Genomic DNA, 20,531 nt, shown 5'->3' with positions numbered 1-20,531 from the left:
CTTTTTTGTAGGCCAAGCCATTTGATCTTATATAGCAATTGGTATCATTTAATTGTCTCATGGCTTCTGTGATGTAATCTTTTTTTTGCCACAAGACAATATTTCAGCCTTTATCAGACTTGTTGATTACTACTTCCTGATTTTGACTTAGTTTTTTCATTAACATCGTGTATTGATTTAATTCAACATTGCACTTGTACTTTTGTCCCTGTGCCATGCGGTGTAGTTTTTAAAAATCTTCTACTACGCATTAGTGATAAATGTCTACCGCGTCTTTAGGCATAACAGGCAAAAATGTGCTTACCGGCTTGAATGGACTGTCACCGGCTCCCTTCTGCCGAATATCAACATCCTGTAATTCACGCTGTGTACTTGGAATTTCGGTAGTGGTTGTATTTCTTGTGGGATTTCCAAATTCCCCTAGGTCACAAAGTGTTAATAACAATCTAGCATCTCATGCAGCTGGAATTGTGGTAGTACGGCTTTTAGATGGCTCCTGGTTATTTATACGCTCTGTTGTTTTAGATGGTGGTTTGGAGGAAAAAAACTTCTTGAGTTTTAATTTACAAATAAAGCGGAACACGTCCGCCCTCGTATTGGTGTAGCTGAAGGTACTCTCTGGGCAATAATTTAACCCGAGGGCTAACAATTGCTCCTCCGCTGCAGTCAGTGTAACGTCAGATAGATTTGTAATGGTACAATCCTGCATTACTTTCTCTTGTTGTACCATTGTTTTTTCTTTTTCTGCGTTTGCTGTTGCTGTGGCTTTGCGCTTTTTTCGTCTGGCGTGACGTTTTGCGTTATGCTTTTTGCGTTGTAATTCTTTCGTAATCTTGGGCGCAAAGTTTGCAGGCGGTCCTCCACTAAAAAATCAATCTCTTCGCCGAGATCCAATATCTTGCCTCTTGATCTTCCGTCGGTGCTGCTTGTTATGGAAAAAGAAATGCTGGAAGCGCTAGTTACTGAGGCTGAATCTGCATCTGAATCTGCGTTAACTGCGTTAACTGCCAGATGATCGTTTCTCGCAGGTTCACCCACTTTACTGTTTTTGCTAATTCATTTAGACTGGTTGGCTTTGTCGAATTTGCGGGAAAAGGTATAGATTTGACCCAGTTCGTAATCTTTGAGGTCTCTCGCAAACTTGTGTACCTTCCTGACTTTTATTCTTTCCTCATGTTTGCGGAGTCGCTCACTCATCTCTTTGCGTGTAGCCGTTATAGATGATTTTATATCGGGATCAGTTATATTGTCTAGCTCCTCGTCAAGTTTTTTTATTTCTTCCAGCAACTTTTCAATTGCAGCATAATTTATAAGCATTTTGACCAAGTTCATTGAGGCCAAGAGATTGCACTCCCCCCATTCTTTCAACATCGCGGGGTTGGGATCCTCGAAACTTGGTGCCAGCAGTATTCTTAAACCTCGCGGCACTCTTCCCGCCTCCACATATTTGGTGAGCGATTTGTGCTCCCACCACTTTGTTATTTCGGCTTTGGTTTTTTTCTCAAGTGGTGTGAGCAGTTCCTTGACGTCGTGTTGTGCACCGCTGGGTTGACTGACTTGCGTGACGGTGCTGTTGCTGCTCTGATGAATATTGTTGAACAGAGCTTCCGCAGCATCCTCATGCTCCTTTTCCAGACTGGCTGACATGGTGCTTGTGAAAGGATTTAGAATAACAACCGTTGGCAGCCCGCCACTGACGGTCTTCTTGCCCTTTGAGCCTTGAACTCCTCACCTGGATTCTGTCGAGTAACGCCACTGGCTATTGGCTGTTCATGCTCCCAGCTAGCCTCTCGGACCTGCTGATTGCGTGTCCCAACGGCTTTCGCGGTTTAATGTCCAGTCCAGGGGGTCTCGCTTGTATTCCTCCTCGGAATGAAAACTTCTTGGGTAGTTGTAGAGCGAGGCCACTTTCGGAGAAGCGGGTACCGTGAACGGAGACAACAAACTTCCGTTACATATACACCAGCAATCTTCACCACCTCTGAATGAACGGCGAAATGAAGACACGGACCCCAGGCTGTCGGCAAGGTAGATTTATTGTTGACCTCTCAACGGGGGACGCGTTTTGAGCAACAAGTGCTCTTGTTCACACACCGTACACCCGGTCAGCTGACTATTTATAAACTTATTTTTTAAAGTGATGCTCCACCTCTCAAGTGAATCACATGGTCACATGATAAACATAAAAAAAGTACTTAATGGTACACCATGATAATTCATTGTGGAAACAAGGTACAATATTATTTCAGCAGGAGTGAGCATAAAAACTAAATCCATATTAAATAAAATGGAGATTCCAGCAAAATGTGAGAAGAAAACCCCATTAATAAGCTCTGTTCTATACATTACTAAACTGATTTCAAGTGCATTCATATTAGATTGAATCACTGACAGAATATCGACTATAAAAATATCGAACTCAAAAACTTCGGAGTCGAAATATCGATGTCAACAATATCAAAGTCCTATCTACATTATGGTAAATACAAAAATATTGGAAAAAAAATATTGTTATCAAAAATATCGTTGTTAAGAATATCATTTTTTACAAATGTTTAAAAATATTGTAAAATAAAGTAAATAATACATATCATTAGAATAGATATAGTTAAAAATATATTTAAAATTACATATAATTAAAAAAATAAAAAACATACATATAAATTATAATATATATACTTAATATTATTCACAAAGTATTGTTGTAATAACTTATAAATTGTTAAAACAATTATAAATTATAAATACATACATACACATACAACAATAATATAAATATAAATATAAAAATTATATATAACAAATTCAAAAACATTACTATTCCCACTCCAGTGAGTGCAACAGTAGGGAAAGCGTTGGATAGCGTAGGGGTAAAAATTACTATTCCCACTCCAGTGGGTGCAACAGTAGGGAAAGCGTTGGATAGCGTAGGGGTAAAAATTACTATTCCCACTCCAGTGGGTGCAACAGTAGGGAAAGCGTTGGATAGCGTAGGGGTAAAATTTACTATTCCCACTCCAGAGAGTGCAAAAGTAGGGAAAGTGTTGGATAGCTTAGGGGTAAAAATTACTATTCCAACTCCAGATAGTGCAACAGTAGGGAAAGTGTTGGATAGTGTAGGGGTAAAAATTACTATTCCAACTCCAGAGAGTGTGACAGTAGGGAAAGTGTTGGATAGCTTAGGGGTATAAATTACTATTCCCACTCCAGAGAGTGCAACAGTAGGGAAAGTGTTGTATAGGGTAGGGGTAGGGGTAAAAATTACTATTCCCATTCCAGAGAGTGCAACAGTAGGAAAAGTGTTGGATAGCGTAGGGTAAAAATTACTATTCCCACTCTACAGAGTGCAACATTAGGGAAAGTGTTGGATAGCGTAGAAGTAAAAATTACTTACAAATAATTACATTTTTTTAAATAAATAATGATTTAATTATTAAATAACAATAAATTAATTAACAATACCGATACATAATTAATAAAAAATAATTACCAATAAATAATTAACTAACAATTAAATTATTGATAAATACCAATAACTACTACCTATTGAAAAATAATTACCAAATAATAATATAAAAACAAATAATTAATTGCCAATACCAAAAAATAAAAAGTATTAAAAATTATTTAGCAATTATTAATTAATTTACAATACAGTATTGATAAATACCACTACATTATACTTAGGAAAAATGTATTACCAATTAATAATTAATTAACAAAAAAGTATTTATCAATACACAGCAATAAAATAAATAATAGCTTAATTAGAATTAAATTACGTCCCACCCTATTCCCCTATAAACTCACAACGCACTCTAATAATAAATTAATACAGTAAATATAATTACCCATTAATAAAACTTATTTCCCAATTAATACAAACTAATTACCAATTAACAAAAATGAATTACTAATTAATAAAAATGAATTACCAATTAATAATTATTTAACATAAAATTAATTATCAATACAAATAAATAAAAATACATATTTACTTAATTACATTTAAATTACTTCCCACCCTAATCCCTTATAAACCCACCACCCGCTACAGAACGAAAATGCAAAATGTACTTACAAATAGTTACAAATTCCTAAAATGTTTTAATTCATTTACTATAATTAAATTACTTCCCACTATAAATCCACAACCCCCTACGGTAGTAAAACGCATTATTTACTTTAAAACAAATTACTAACTTGTAAAAATGTTATACATATATTCTGAAACCAATACAATAATTAACGAAAAATATAAACACAAACATATAAAATACATAATAAAATACATAACTCTAATATAAATCTTGATATTAGTAACATCGATATTTTTGTTATCGATATTACTAACTTCAATGTTAACAAAAACAGTATTTCTTACCTTCAGGTCGATATTCTGGTCGTCGATATTCTTCATTTCGATATTCTGTCCCTACGATATTTACAACTCAATAATACTGTAGGTTGAAATAAAAACTCGATATTTAGACTGTGCACCTATTAGATTATCATTGCTAGATTTTATCTATTATTACATTCTTTATTCTGAGACATATTTCATGAAAATGTAAATTCTAAACCCTCATCAACATACCCATTTTGACAAACTATATGCTGCTGTTAAGGAGTGACGATAACCAGCTCAGAACCTTTCATCCAAAGTACTGGTGTGTTTGATGAATCTCTTAGACCTTTTTCGCTCTACTCCTTTTGTTATTCCATTTTTTCTACATTCTTCCTGCACCTGCCAAGAGCCGGAGGAGCCTGACACTCACAGGTTGTCTCTCTTCTTCAGGGGCTCCTCCTGCTTCAGATGCCCCCATATCTACCTGGTGGGTCACCCTGGCAGTGGCTTCAGGGATGCTCCTCGGTGCTGTCGTCGCTGTCCTTGGTGTGGTTCTCTTCTATGAGAGACGCTTAAGAAAAGCAAATGGTAAGAGTCAATTTAAGTCCCATTTCAAAGTTTAAAGCAGTGAAAAACCAGATATTATAGAATGTGGTCTCTTATTTCAGACGTGACCCCTGGTGGCAGCCCCAGAGTCATCTATGAACCTGCAGTAAATTATGTGAACGTGGAGAATGGAAACCGAGCACAGCCTGCAGTGAGTGCATTATAATAAATCTATAAATATATATGTACAACCTGTAACCAAGAGTCCACTCACAAAGTGCAAAGCTCTCTGCACTCGACCCATGCTCCAATGTTGTCTGCCTGAGCTTTTGGATTTGGCCGAGTGAAGTACAACCAGAAAGCCCCGGGTGGCGCTATCAGCTTCTAAACACTATAGAACTGTGTATTCTTTAAAAGTTTATAACTGAACTTCTGATAATTGGATTTTTGTCGTTTTGATTTTGTTTCATTTATCAAAATATGGTCTGTTTTTCTAAACTGGTGTTGAGTCCTTTGTGGTGTTTTCCCTAATTTACTGTGTGTTATGAGCACAAATACTTTGCACATTGCCTCTTAGTTAAGCACGACTGCTCTGAGCGTTTTACTGATTACCCTGACTAAGACGGTGGTTCCTGCTTGGACAGGGTGCATACCTCTACCAACCAGAAACCCAGAGCGTCATTTATGAAAAAGTTTGCATTGCTGGTTGAAAACAGCGATGCAACACTTTTCATTGCGCCCTCCTTGCGACACATTGGATGCACCATATTTACAATACAGCACTCTATGTCGCAAGGATTGACCAGTTTTAGCAGGCAGTGGTCGCTGGTGACGTTTGAAAGTGGTAAGGCGTAAACGTTGGGCATGACTTTTATATGGTGAGCAATGTTAACAAGTTTAATGGACAAAACTGGGGTCCAGGGCGAGTCCCTCTATTGAGAAAGAAATTAAAAAAAGATTGGCGAAAGGTGCATTTTAAAGCAAATGAATGTAGCGATAAAGCAAGGCTTGTAATGTGTAAAGTATACAGCATGACAAATGTAGACCCTTTAAAATGTACGCCTGCCCAGTGTCTTGTACTGCAAGCATCATTAACTTTGGAAAAATGTGCTCTAACCAGACTTCGAGAAGCACCCACAGTTGCTGGCTGCAACCAGTCATATAGAAATATGTTCAGACAGGTCTTTAAGTGAGATAAAAAAAAGTGGGGGTTCTCCATAAAGGAACATGTCAAATACATTTCTGTGATTCCCATAGTTTGTCACCTGACCAGTATTTTGGTTTCTCTCTGAGAAATGGAACAGCAACTGACATACGCCTAATGCCTGTCAGTATGATTGGCTTTGTCACTGGGGGTATCAGTTTAAGATAAATGAGTAACAACAATGATTTGTTTTGAATAATTAACATTGGAAATGTTTACATTCTGAAAAAGTGGGTCTGTGAACCAAATAGCAATGAGGCCTGTGGAAGTACTTTTGGCCTTCAGTTATGCTTTATGTTAGATATGTATCCTCTTTTTCTCTGCATATCTTGTCCATCTGCATTTCTCTAACCAGCTCTTTCCTCTTCAGCCTCCTCTTTTCACTCGCTCTCTAATGCACATCCTCGTATCTTTGTCACTTCACCGCCCCAACATGCACTGCACTCCCTCAATTGTAAGCACTTTAATTTCTCTTACTTTTACCTTGCAAATATTTGGACATCACTGTACCCCCTTCACACACATATCCACAGACTTTCAGTAGCAAACGCAATACATAAACATTGTCAATCAATCAATTTAAACTTTATTCGGATTATAACATGTATCCATAAAAGAACAGGTCAGATAAATCGATATTAAAATACATAACATAGATATAAAAACGGCAACCTTGTTCAGAACAATATCCATAAAAAACATTCTTATTGATACAAAAATAGCACTAAAGTATAGCTCAAAAGTACTGTTAATTACATGTATTCTTTATAAGACACCTCAGTTATGTGTGGTCCCAAAAAGGTTAACATGTAAAAAATGCAAACATGGAAAACAACCTTCATTTAGTGCTCATAGAAGTACGTGAGCCGACTGCCGCTTTCAGGAAAGAACCTACGCGAAAAACCAGAGCATCCTCTTCTAATTTAAGAATTTCTGTGTAGGCTATTTTGTGATCAATAATATCAGTTTTCTTAAAATAGGAAATCAAAAACAGTTTCGTACACATTTGATAAAAATGACAAAAGAATAAGAAATTTGGCATTGTTTGTCTTCTATGGTTATCACATGGGCAGAACATTTGATCAAGCTTGACATTAAACCCTAGGGGAAGACAGAGCATATATTTCATAGTACCCGCTCTTAAATGAAACAACATTTCTCTTTCCCAGCAGCCAATATTTTTCAAAAGATAGCTAGATGGCAGATGTGATGGCAACAATCGTACATCTTCTAGAGACATGTACCTTACTACTGAGGGTATCAGGAGCTCTTTATCATATCTTGCCTTGCTATATTTGTCATATAACGCCTCCTGCAGCGATTTCTTGCTTACACCGCCCATATTAGTTGGATTTACGAAAATATGTTCAAGGTTTACACTGATCAGACTTTCCCATACGGAAAAGAGCCATGGTATGTCCATCCCCTTTTCACATTTAGGGCAATCAGAGATTTTGTTTCTTGTGAGTGTTGCTGCGGGGTTCTGCCAAATTTTAAGCCAAAATATGCTGGGCCGTGCCCTAATGAAATCCTCAATATATGACAATTTTAACTCTCTGTGGCAGATATACTGTGAGGCAGAGATCGGGGCCCCCAGCAATTTTCTGCAAAATCTATTTTCCTCACCCTGAATGCCACTGCAACCCATGAAGCCCCAAACTTCTGCCCCAGAGGTTGCAACAGGGATACATTGTAATTACATTTTTTAGTGATGGGTAATACCACCTCGGCTTTTTTCGGCTGTGGTAGTGACAATACCGAATTGATTACTTTACTGAATTTTCCCCTGCTGTGTGCCACGTGAGTGATCCAGGAGTCATTGGCTGCAAATACCAGCCCCAGGTATGGGAAAGTACAAGTGCGTTGTAAACGTTCATTGCCTATAGTGATTGATTTAACAAGGTGCTTTTTTGCGCCACAGGCCATTAAAAAAGATTTGTTAAAATGTGTGCGGAGATCTAAGGCAGCCATAAAATCAACAAAGCCCTGTATTAAAGTGCGCAGTGCATTTGGTGTGCGGCCCATCTGGACCACATCATCCGCATATAATAAGGTGGGTAGGATATTAACATTGATAATTGGGACGTCTTTAGTGAGCTTAGTCAGGGAGTCATGCAGATCGTTAATGTATAAAATGAATGAAAGTGGACTAATACGCATCCCTGCCTGACCCCTCTGCCAATAGTTATATCCTGTGTGACCTCACTGCCTTTACCAAGACTGTGATACTATCCGAAGTCCTCACTGCTTCACCAGACTTAGGAAATGCACCCCGTTTAACTGGCTTCGGACCACTTTCCGAAGACGAGGTCCTAGCAGCCCTGACCACAGTGAAAGCTGGCTCCCCCCTGGACCCTTGCCCCCACTTCGTGTTCTCAAGAGTTGCGTCCACGCTTTGCCCCCTGATCACACAACTCTTTAATAAATCTTTAAGTACTGCCATGTTTCCGGATGCCTGGAAACATGCCTCTGTGACCCCCCTTCTGAAGAAGGCGGGATCTGACATTCTCAATCCAGAGAATTACAGACCAATCTCCCAGCTTCCCTACCTCTCTAAAGTTTTAGAGAAACTAGTGAACGTACAGTTGACCAGGTACCTAGAAAGTAACTCCCTTCTGGATTCTTCCCAGACTGGCTTTCGAGCCAATAACAGTACCGAGGCAACGCTGCTGGCAGTGTCGGACAGTATCAGATCCTCCACCGATCAAGGTGGAGCGGTGGCGCTGATACTGCTTGACCTGTCAGCGGCATTTGACACGGTATCCCACAATTGCCTGCTGAACATACTTCGGAGTAAAGGAGTTCAAGCCACGGCATTGAACTGGTTACAGTCTTTCCTGAGCAACCGCACTCAGGCAGTACATATGGGTCAGTTCCACTCCAGGCCCAATCCCATCAGCTGCGGGGTCCCCCAAGGCGCCTCATTGAGCCCCACTCTTTTCAATGTCTATATGTCATCTCTTGCCGACATTGGAAGGAAGTGGGGCATCGGCATCTGCTCTTATGCGGATGATACGCAGCTGATGGTGACCATGGATGAAGGGCCTGATATAACCAAAACCAAGCTACATGACTGCCTCGCCCACTGCCTAAAGCTGAACGCAGGTAAGTCAGAGATTCTGCTGTTCGATGGTGCCAAACAAGTATGGGATGCCACATAGTGGCCACCTTCACTGGGTTTGGCCCCCACTCCTAAGCAACATGCCAGGAACCTGGGAATTATCATGGACGATGTCTTGTCCATGAAGGATCATGTCCGATCCCTTTGTGGCAAGGGGTTTGCCATTCTAAAACTTCTAGCCAAGATATTCCCATGGATACCCCTGGATTGCAGACGCTCAGTCACACAGGCCTTACTGGTCAGCCGCCTGGATTATGGCAATGCACTATTCGTAGGGATGAATGAACATCTGTTCTCTCGCCTGCAGGGCAAACTAGACTCGGCATCGGAATGCTTAAAGACACTCCATTGGCTACCGATGCGTCAGAGGGCTGCCTTTAAACAGCTTAGCCACGCCCACAGAGCTCTACATAAAACGGGCCCAACAATTCTTCAAGGGAAAATCGAATTTTATGTTCCCACTAGGAACCTACGCTCTTGTCAATCTGTTTTGGCCAAGACGAAACGCATCTACAAAGTTAGAACAGGTGGTCGCTCTTTTTCCTACTTGGCAGCAAAGAGGTGGAATGAGCTCCCCACTGACCTGAGACATACCACAAACTATCTCCAGTTTCGGAAAAAAACTGAAAACCCACCTCTTCCCCAAACTCTAGCTTCTTAATATCCGCCATCAGCAGTTGCTATCTGGTATAAGCGCCGTGATATCCCTTGGGATGAGTGTTGCGCTCTATAAAAACCGCAAATAAATAAATAAATAAATAAAACCGCAAATAAACCAATCCGCACCCGGGCCTTTAAGTCCCTACGTAGGTACGCCAAAAAATTAACTAAAACTTCATCCAACCCATATTTTAAAAGAATAGACCAAAGGTGTGAACTGTTAACAAAATCAAAAGCTGAAGTAAGGTCCATAAAGGCCAAATAAATAGGGGATTTTCGTGCTACAGTATATTTACCGAGGATCAAGTTAAGGTTTAGGCACTGTTCTACAGTGCCTATTTTGCTTCTGAGACCTAGCTGGCAAGAATTTAAAATATGGTCATCCTTGGCCCAGGACCTAATCTTGTTAATCAGGATTCTCCTGAGTATTTTTAATGTATTATCAATCAGGGAGATCGGTCTGTAGCAGCTAGGGTTGGAACAGTCACCTTTTTTAAAAATAGGGAAAATAATACTGGTAGACCATGTGCAAGGAATTGAAGCAACAGTTAGATTATTAAAAACATTCAGTAGGAGGGGTGCCCAGAAATCAGGTTTGTGTTTGATAAGATCTATCGGTAGCCCATCGGGCCGGGGGCTTTATTGCCCACGCTTTGGTGTATAGCATCCTCAACTTCTGATACAGATATCTCGATCTTAGAGGGTCTTTGATAGTTATATAATTCCTCACTACTTGGTGTGGCTTGATAGATCTTTGAAAAATGAGATACCCACGCTTCACTAGAAATTGTACAACTTATGGGAGTTAATGTGAGGCCTGCAGTTCTCATATCCTTCATTGCTAACCAAAAGCCATTCCCATTATTAAGTGTAGCAGCGCACGCAAGGCTATCCCATATCTCTTTTAGAACCACGTCTTTCCACTGTTTCATGATACACTTGTATTGATTTCTCAGAGATTTTACAACTACTGGGTCCCTCGGATTCATCGCAAGGGCCTAGCGAAGATCTCTATTAGCTTTAGAGCAAGCACTATTAAACCAGCGTGGGCTTTGATTGGGCTTAGTTATTGGTATGGATAACATTTGTTTAGTGCACCCACATAGTTGGACAAAGGCCTCAGTTACCCTAGGGTTATGATCACCTTGTGACAAACAATATTCAATGAGTGTTCAATGAGTTTTTATCATTCTACGAAATAGGTCATTATTATGAACACCTCACCAGGTCAATCTTAGGTTATCAGTTGAGGGCATTAGGTTACTATCCCGCACTCTTTTACAAATTTTGGCCTAGGGGCGACTCTTAATATTGTGGCAATAGGATTGTGGTCACCCAGAAAGGTTGATATAACCTCAGCCCTTAACAGACAATCTTCCAGTGGGGCAGATATAAACAAATAATCAATAGTGGACGCGCAACCTTGCCCTCTGTATGTTGGTACAGTATAGCTATCTTTATGGGATACAGCCACAATTTCCATTGCATTTATCAAATTGTAATTGGACAAATGGACCAACAATTCAGGCCCCCTAATACATGGACATTTATCTGTGGTGGGTTCCTTGTCTAGTGGGTTATTGCTTGAAATCCTGACATTAAAATCACCACCTAGACATATACCAGCTAGCTTATCAAACAACAATTGCCTTTGTAACTTTAAAATAAAATTAAACAAATTTGTAAAATTCACGTTTGGGCTAGTATAGAAATCATTTTTATAAAAATTAATAAAACAGATGGAAACACCTGGGTATAAATTAATGGCTGGAAGTTGTTGTTGTCAGTTGTTAGGGCCCTAATGCTGCCACCTGCGGAGATTTTGATCCAAATAGAAAGACCGCCTGATGGGCGGGCGATCTTAGGGATAGGGGCAAATATATTATGACATTCGAACCCTTCCTGATGTAATTCCCGTGTTGCGCAAGTTCCTTGCAACATAAGAATGCCATATGCTTGAACTGTTTTTGCCCATTCATCGAGTTTGATTTTGGAGGCCAGGCTGGCAATATTCCAACTCAAAATATTTAAACTAAGTTTGTTCTCAACAATGGGTTAGGGATCTTGGCATGGACATATGGACATGGTTGGTGAGGGGATAATCATGTCAGGCAATCGTAGGGTGCCAGTCAATCCTGATTATCAAGACCAGACAGGGTGGAAAACCTATTATGCATGGTCAATGGAGGGGCCTCATGAACTACTGTCCCTGGCACTGGCTTATAAAAATAACCCAGAAGCAATGACCAAATAAGGGTGGAATTCACTGTATTGGGCTCCTCCATGGTTAATAATAATTATTTTTTTACCAGTACAGGTTTTCTAAAATTGATGACTATGCAGTCACCCCTGATGTTCTTTGGGGAGATACCAACCCACCCTATCCTCCGTACCATGAAAATATCATTAATGTTTGCTGCCCGCAGCCCTCTGTGTTTTCCAAGCCAGTCAGCACATTTATTGCGCAACTGGACCCCAGATTTTGTCTGGTCGTTTCTGAGTGGAGGTACTCCAGCTAAGACCAAAAGATATGGGCAAGCTGCCGGGGGGAGGCTGAGAACGTCCCTACTGCCTTCTGCCATTTCCCTATTCGGGCAACTGGGGACTCCACCACTTTGTATATTATGCATGCTATGTGGGCTGTCCCTCGAACTCCCCGAATTTACTCGCGCTGCAGTGCACACTCAGGCATTATGTGGAGCTGATGGCCCACGTAATGGAATAACAGGTGAGATAACAGGTGGGATAGCAAGTGGGCAGCTCATTAGCCCTGATTTAGGTTGTTCACCATTAATATAGGTTGATTTAGGTAAAAAACATTCCTTAACTTTACGGCATGTGATACACGTTTCTGAAAAGGCGGTAACTGTTGTGACTGGTGTCTGTGAATGCTCACCACTGGACGATGCACCAACAAGACTAGGATTTGACCCATGTTGTGAGATATCTTTGGGGGTGATTATTTGGGAAATTGACTTGTCTAACAGTGACTCCAAATGATCTAATCGTCGCCAAAGAGCAGAAAAGTTCTTATCCACAATGTCTTTAAAGCGTTCACACACAGTATCCACAACAGTGTCCACAATGGAATTGATTGAGGCCTCACCCAGTCCGCAGCTGGTGGAAAAGGTCACAGTGGCATCAGTTTGTGTACAGGTGGAGCAAATTGTAGCCTTAGTTTATGTTGGCTCTGCTATTAAATTGCCCGTAGCACTGTTGGAAGCGCTTGCAGAACCCTGGATCCATGCACTGATAGCTGTGCAAGGATTGGTTACACGGGGCTTTGTTTCCTCTTGGAGACAATAGGTTTAGTTGGATTCCTTTTTCGTTTTGCGCCTGGTGATGTTGTTATGGGAAGGACAACACCATCCAAGGTGCCATTGCGGGGTGCCACCAATACATCCTTATTACAGTCACTAGATCTTGTTGGTGACTGGGTAATGGGCCTAGTGATCTGTGTATTAAGTTCCATTAGATTATCGGCATTGTCCTCCGAGGCTTCCCCAACAGTGAGGCTGCATGGTGGTGCCACTAAACCCAATGACAAGCGCCTCTCAGTTAATTCTATCTCATTAGCGACTATATTGACTGCTCTCTCCAACATGCTATCGATATTTGTCGTAGTCCGAGGGTTTAGGCTTAATACTCCATTGCGTTTCCCCATATCTGTGTATTTTGCAGAGCTTCTAATAGTGACAAATACAATAATTTTTAGCTCACCTTGATGTGCTTAGAGTTGCACTTCAACGAGTGATGGCCCTCAGGGCTCGGACTGGCGCAGTTTGTCCTTGCACGCCCGCGCGCGTCCCGCACTGCTGGGGCTGGAAGCAGGCTGTATGCGCCGGCTGGTGTGAAAGTGACACAGCTCCTGCCGCGGTAACCTCTGGATGCTGGAGTACTGCGATGCGGGATTGACTTGGATATTTGGATCAACTTTGCAAGTTATCCCCCCAAGGGTAACCCCCCCCCAGGGCCTTGAGACCCTAAGGGGGAGTAGCACGCTTGACAATTTCATGATTCATTGATTCAAGGGAACAAGAACCCGGCTCGTTATTTGGATCCATTTTGCAGGGCAACAAATGCCGCAGCTCCACTCCACTTCTAACGGGGCCAGCAATATGCAGCGAGAGCCTGGGTGTCACAGTGGGGTGGGTTAGTGCGAGGAGGGGTCTCAGCACATTATACATAACACAAGATTACTATGCAAGCACTTACCATTACTGAGAACAAGGCACAGGATCAGATGTTCTTGCACCCACTCTCACATATGGTGGAAGGGTGGGATCTACGCCTTTGAATGACGGACGTCTGAAAGCAAGCAGGGATTAAGTCTCCGCCCAAAACCGTGAAGCTTATTGCATCACAGATGGTATACAACCCTAGACCACAATGGCAATGAAGGGCTTTAAAACAGAAAGCCCAGCGTCATGCATCACAGATCAGAAAGTTCATTTATGCCTGACTTCCATCACCTACTTCAGAGCGAGGCAGGGCAGGCATCCTTTAACAGACAGCCCAAACTGAAAATACAGTCAGATTTACAAGAAAGTGACGCATCTGTAGAGATGTGTCACTTTCCCTACACCACCCTACACCACCCTGAAAAATCCTTGCGCCACTATGGATTTACAATACGGTGCACCCTGGCGCAAGGATTGACAGATGTGTCAGATATTCTGACGCATTTGTTGACCCAGAAGTGACGCATTCCTGGAGTTGTTTATTAAAGTGACACAACTCCAGCAATACATCAGAACAGAGAGATGAGTCCCCTTTAACCCCTTCCGCGCTCATGACGAGCTCAGCTCGTCATGAGTCACGACGCTCGTACGCTCATGACGAGCTGAGCTCATCATGTAACGCGGCTTTTTAAAAACCGCCGCGCACAGCGGGAAAACCGCTAACGCGCATGCGGTTAAAAAGCTGTGTGTCATTCCTTATGCCCATTCTCAGCAGGTGTAGGAATTTTGACACCGTGAAGGAGTAGAGTGATGCATTGAAATATTGTACATTTCACTGCATCAGTTCTACGTTGGTTTTTGCGTGGGAACGCCCACCCTGCATACATTATACCTTATGCAGGTATAATGTGACACAGGGCTTTACAACATGATACATCTACCTAGATGTGTCACGTTGTAAATGGTGTTCATTTTTACACCACCGCTGCATCACAAAAAGTGACACAACGGCAGCGCAAAAATGACACAAGGAGGTTGTAAACCTGCCCTGATGTTTTTATGTAAATGTATAGGAATTTCAGACGCGTGCAGCCCTTGAGCCCTAATGGACAATAAGCCGCTGCAGTCAGGAATCCTGACGTATCTGGTGGCACAGTAATAGTACATTGCTGGAGTGTGTCGCAAAACATACGCAACCCCAGCAATGTGTCATTACACATGGGTGAGTCCGATGTAAACGTGCCTGCATCAGTCCTTACACCTGCTGTGAAGCAGGTGTTAGGATTTGATGCAATGTACTGATAGAAGTGTTGCACTGAAATCTCAGATTTCACTGCACCACTTCTACAAGCCTTTTTTATAGGGGAACGCCCACCCTGCATACATTAAACCTGGTGCAGGTATATTGTAGCACAGGGGTTTTCCAAAGTGACGCAGTGACCTTGATGTGTTGCCTTGAAAATAGGGCGCAATGTGATGCATTGATTACACCACTGCAGCGTCGTAAGGCCTCATAAAAATAAGACCCCCAATTTCTAACATCCACCATGGTCCATGTGCTGCCCCTGCCTCTCCCAACTCTCGTCTGTGATTCATATTTCTTTCCCTGCTCCTATCACCTGCTCTTCGATGTCATCTTGCTGTCTCTGCACCTATGGCCTGCCCTCTGTGGTTCATTGTGCTGATCCTGACCCTCTGCCTTGCCCTCTGGGTTAGCTTGTTGACCCTACCCCTGTTACTTGCCTTCATTGGTCAGTGTGCAGTCCTGATTTGCAATGTCTGCCGCAATATTTTGTTTCTTGTTGTGGCCAGCAAATCAAATTCATGGGAACTGTTTGACCAGTCTTGGTCCCACTATACCACAAACGCACAAGATAGAAAAAGTTCTCAGGCCAATCAGAAGGCCATTTTTAAAACTGTCCAAGTGATTCACCAAAAAGCATTTTGCACTTGGAATTTTCCACAGGAAATTTTAGACAGTAATACATGAAAAATGGATCAACAGAATTGCACCAAATCTGGCAGTAAGCTAGATCTTTAATCAAAAAGCTTGCTTTTTGCGATTTGGTGTAAATCCATTCAGCACTTTATGAGAAATTGAGGTTAAAAAAATAAAAAATCTAGATGATTGGTGCCACCTGGAATCCTGCAGTACTTCTGCGGTATGGCGATAAAAACAAATTGAGTGCTCTAATGGCCTAGAGACCTTTTTTTTCCTACCCACCTTCTAGGTTAATCCACCATCTACACTGATCCTTCACTACCGAGCAATCTGAATTTGTGGCTGTAACACTGAGGGAAATGTTGCAGCCAACATTATAGACACAAGTACACAACCTCATGCCCTGAATTTGTTAGAGTAAATAGTACATAGCAGGGCAGGGTAGGAGCACCCAGAACCGTTGGTTCTTGTGGTAGTGGTCGGAAGTCTCAGAGCAACCCACCATGAGATCAATTTAAAAACAATCATCAGTTTCTTCTCCTGGTGAACTGCAGTGGGAGCCAGTGAGGCCTACTGTGTTAAAACAAATACCTTCGGATACCCAAGTCACTACTACACACTCCCTTCACCTTATACAGAACTTTTCACTGAGAGCCCACTCTCCTTCCAGAGACCCAAGCGCCATTAAGTAGCCAAGTGTCTACTATACACAGCCTTCATTCTCTACACAGTTCGTCATTGAGAGGCCTGTCCATCTCACAACCAAGCCCATGCTATGCACACCCTTCTCCTTGTACAGAACTCTTCATGAACAACCCATTCCCCTCAGACACTCAAGCACAATTAGGTGGATAAAATCATACTACACACTCTCTTCGCGTCCTACAGAAGTCTTCCCCGAGAACCCACTCACCCTTTTGAGACCAAAACCCCATTAAGTTGCCCAGCATCTACTGCACACAGCCTTCATTCTGTACACAGCTCCTTATCGAGAGGCCAGTACATCTCACACCCAAGCCCCAACACCTGCTACTCACACTCTTAACTTTGTACAGAAGTCTTCAAGAAGAGCTCACTTCCTACAAACACCCACGCTCCATGGATCATTGATATAGTATTGATGTATACTATATCAGAAAATAAATATTGGTAACAAAGATATCGACTTACTATACTTATACAAAACAACAAATATCGAAAATGCAATTATTGTTACTAAAAATATGAGTTAATAATTATACCAAAAACACAAATATTGGAAACAATTATATTGTCACCTTTAAATAAACATATAATACGTCAAAAACATAGACTCACACAATATAGAGTACAATAATAACATCAAAATATTTAAGTTATCATTAATACATTAAAAAAAATAACTTTCTATATAAAACAATCATTAGAAATAAACCTAAAACATTTAATAAATAAGTTTAAATGAAATAAAAAGACATATATGACATCACCAAAATATTTAGCAATCATTCACACCAAAAAATATGAGCCTAAAATCATAGGAATACAATCCCCCAAAAATATTAGCATATTAGCATTAACCATAAACACTTAGGCAACAACCTAAATAATTATATATATTTATATTACCTACTTGCAGTCACCAGTGCGTAGTTATAGTTAGGACCAAAAAATCCTTTTTGACTTGCCTATATTTTTGGTGTCATTGACAAATCTTCGCAAAATTTTTAAAACAATGTGTGTCATTGTGCATGAGAATTTTTGGGGTGATCCGTTAAGTGCCCCCCTCCCGGGCCATGCCATGTACGGCCTCAGGGACCACCATCTCTCTGGGGTTTTGCTATTTATTTTAGAAGGAAGTGCACTGCGTGGCCCCCCTCCTAGACTGTTTTAGACCCCAGGGACCACCCCAACCTGGGGCAGGCCCTACATGAACAAAGGAGGGTCGCAGGCTCCCTATGTCCCAGGGTTCCCACCCTTGGGATATAGCTGCTTGCTCTCAAATCGCAGGAGCTCTGGCAACTCCCGCCATGTGAGTGAAAACTCCAAGTCCGCTTCCCGTGAGCGGGAGCTGGAAAACTGCTCCTGCTAGCTGGGAGCAGACTTTTTATCTGTTTTCATGACTGCAATTAAACGGGTACGCATGGAGCAGTATTTTTGGCTTCTCCCTATGCACCGGAGCAATACTGCCTCCCACTGGATATGGGGAGCGGGGAGGGACCGTGGGGTCATTGGGTCTCCCGCGTGGTAACGAACATTGCACACTGGGTTCCCTGGGTGGGCTCCAGGGCACCCAGCATGAAGAGGCCAAGGCCCTGGGAGATGGGATCCCCTGGCCCAAAATTGGCCTGGGGAGGGGGGCTGTGCAGTCTCCTTCCCCAATAATTTTTGCCCGGTCCCTGGAAGATTGCGCCCCCGGGGTTGAAATAGGCTCATGGGGGGAGGGGTGCGTAGGCCCCCCCTTCACTTCTATAAAGAACACATGAAATTGATTTCCTGGGTTTGGGGAAGGCAAAGCAAGTATGTTTTGTTGGCAATTCCACATTGAATAAGCATTAGAAATGTAATAGGTCTCACATTTTATTTGGTTAAAACTATTGGCATTCTAAATGGCAATGTCTTTTATAATGTGTTATTGAGTGCATAAATGTGGTGTGTAGTAGAAATACGTGGGTTGGATTGGATGCTAGTTTTGGTACGGAATGGCATGAAATTGTGTGGTGTAAAGTGTGTTTGTGTAGTGTGCATGGTGTACTATATAAATATGTGGAAGGAAATGATGTGTTATTGAATGTAGTGGACTTATGTGTAGTGGGATTGTGTGTTATGGAGTATAATCATGTGGAATGGCATTTTGTTTTGTGGAGTGGTATGTAGTGAGGGTTAATTATGTGGTGTGCTGCTGAATTTTGTGGCATGATGTGGAATTTTGTTGTGTGGATTGGATGTATGTGGTGTGTTGTGTAATTGTGTTGTTCAAATGAATTGTTGTTCAACGTGGTTTGGTGTTGAATTATGTGGTTGGATTGGAAATGTGTGGAGTTGAATTGTGTGACATGGAACTGTGTGGATAGCTGGAACTGTGTGGATAGCTTTTCCTTTTTGGTGACGCAAAGGTAGGAGCTAAGCTCCAGATCTGTGTCTTTGGGTGTTAAAAAAAAGGACAAGGTTCTTCAAGTGTACTAACCTTAACTTTGAGAAGGTTTTCGTTTCATGTTCCTGCTTTCATCTGAAGTAGTTTTGCTATGTGACAATAAAACATTACACCCATCACAAAAGGTCATTTTGTTATCCTGTCTATCTGCATCTATATTTCTCCTGGCCAATAGCTAGATCTATGAAACAGAGCCCTATTTTGAAAACAAGGGCATTAGCAACATTAGCTAGATATACTGCTATGGACCACTGAGCAACGTCAATAAGTGTTTACCTTAATGTTGTTCTTTTTTTAAAGATACTGTTAGTGGGTAAGCAATGGAAAATAACTAATTAGCATCTGAGAAGAAAAAATCAGTTACCATGCTGTGAAGCTTGCATATCCTACCTATTTCAAAAACATGCTCCAGACCAATTGCCCTACTCTGTATATTGTATGCAACAGTTTTCCATTAAATGTGAGGCCCTGTTAAGCCTAACTTCAAAGAAGAAGCACACCATGAGTGAATGACGTGCAAGGGCACATTGAGGTATTTGTCGACACAAATGGGACAGTATGAATTACTTATATGAATTTATTTTATTTATATTGCACAGTTACCTAAAACCATTTGCATTACATTTTGCATGCCAGTTAAAAGAAGGTTTAAAAAGAGAACTAGCAACAAAAAAAAAACAATTCTAAAAGAAGACATTAGTATGGAACACTCTCAAAACAGTATATAAAAGACAATACATACATAAGTATATATATCTATACATTTGGTAATTACTAAAATATATCTTCTCTGTCTGGTTAATGGGGCAAGTTGGCTTATTGAACTGAATTGGCTTTTATCTTGCCTAACCCCTCGTCTTCCATAAACCTATTTCGAATGGGACAGTGTGTAAATAGAAATTTGATAGCCTTCTCCCTCCCAACTCCAACTCTGCACAGCAGAGTCTTTCTCACCTCCACAATTTCTATAGGGGCAGCGATTTGCTCTGCAGTCAAATTCCTAGACTCAGAGGCTAAAAAATGCATCCAGGGACATTAACATCCACAAATAGCAGATAGTTCAGCAGAGAAGCATAAATGAGGCGAGAGGAGCAGAGCAAAGCCACACGTCAGGAGTCAGGACAGTAAGAAGCACGCACAAGGTTCCACCCTGAAACTGAAAGTGTCTCAAACCTGGCAAAGAAGCCGAGGAGCATGCTAACATGTCGGCCATATTACAATACAGCGTCTCTGCCCAACCCACAATACATTTCAATGTGAAAGTGCACGCTGATGCCACAGTTCATCTCTAAAACAATGTAAAGATATTTCAAAAGAATATTTTCTCTGTAATTGAAATTATGCAGGGACACTTTTCAAAGTAAGCAGATTTTAGAAATGATATAGATCATGTATA

General features: G+C 41.2%; 1 protein-coding gene across 1 annotated transcript in view; it reads left to right on the top strand.

Annotated features, from left to right (window-relative positions):
• The window catches only part of LOC144767941 (uncharacterized), a 116,570-nt gene that overhangs the window by 54,475 nt on the left and 41,564 nt on the right, over positions 1–20,531 (top strand). The window contains exons 4-5 of the mRNA XM_078651284.1: positions 4,799–4,936; positions 5,017–5,105. Of these exons, the coding sequence (XP_078507410.1) occupies positions 4,799–4,936; positions 5,017–5,105 (227 nt within the window). The remainder of the gene's footprint in view (positions 1–4,798; positions 4,937–5,016; positions 5,106–20,531) is intronic.

Source organism: Lissotriton helveticus, chromosome 7 (assembly GCF_964261635.1).
Source record: "Lissotriton helveticus chromosome 7, aLisHel1.1, whole genome shotgun sequence".
Classification (NCBI taxonomy): Eukaryota; Metazoa; Chordata; class Amphibia; order Caudata; family Salamandridae; genus Lissotriton; species Lissotriton helveticus.
The sequence above is the reverse complement of the archived record's forward strand: the minus strand, read 5'-3'. Positions and strand labels throughout refer to the sequence as shown.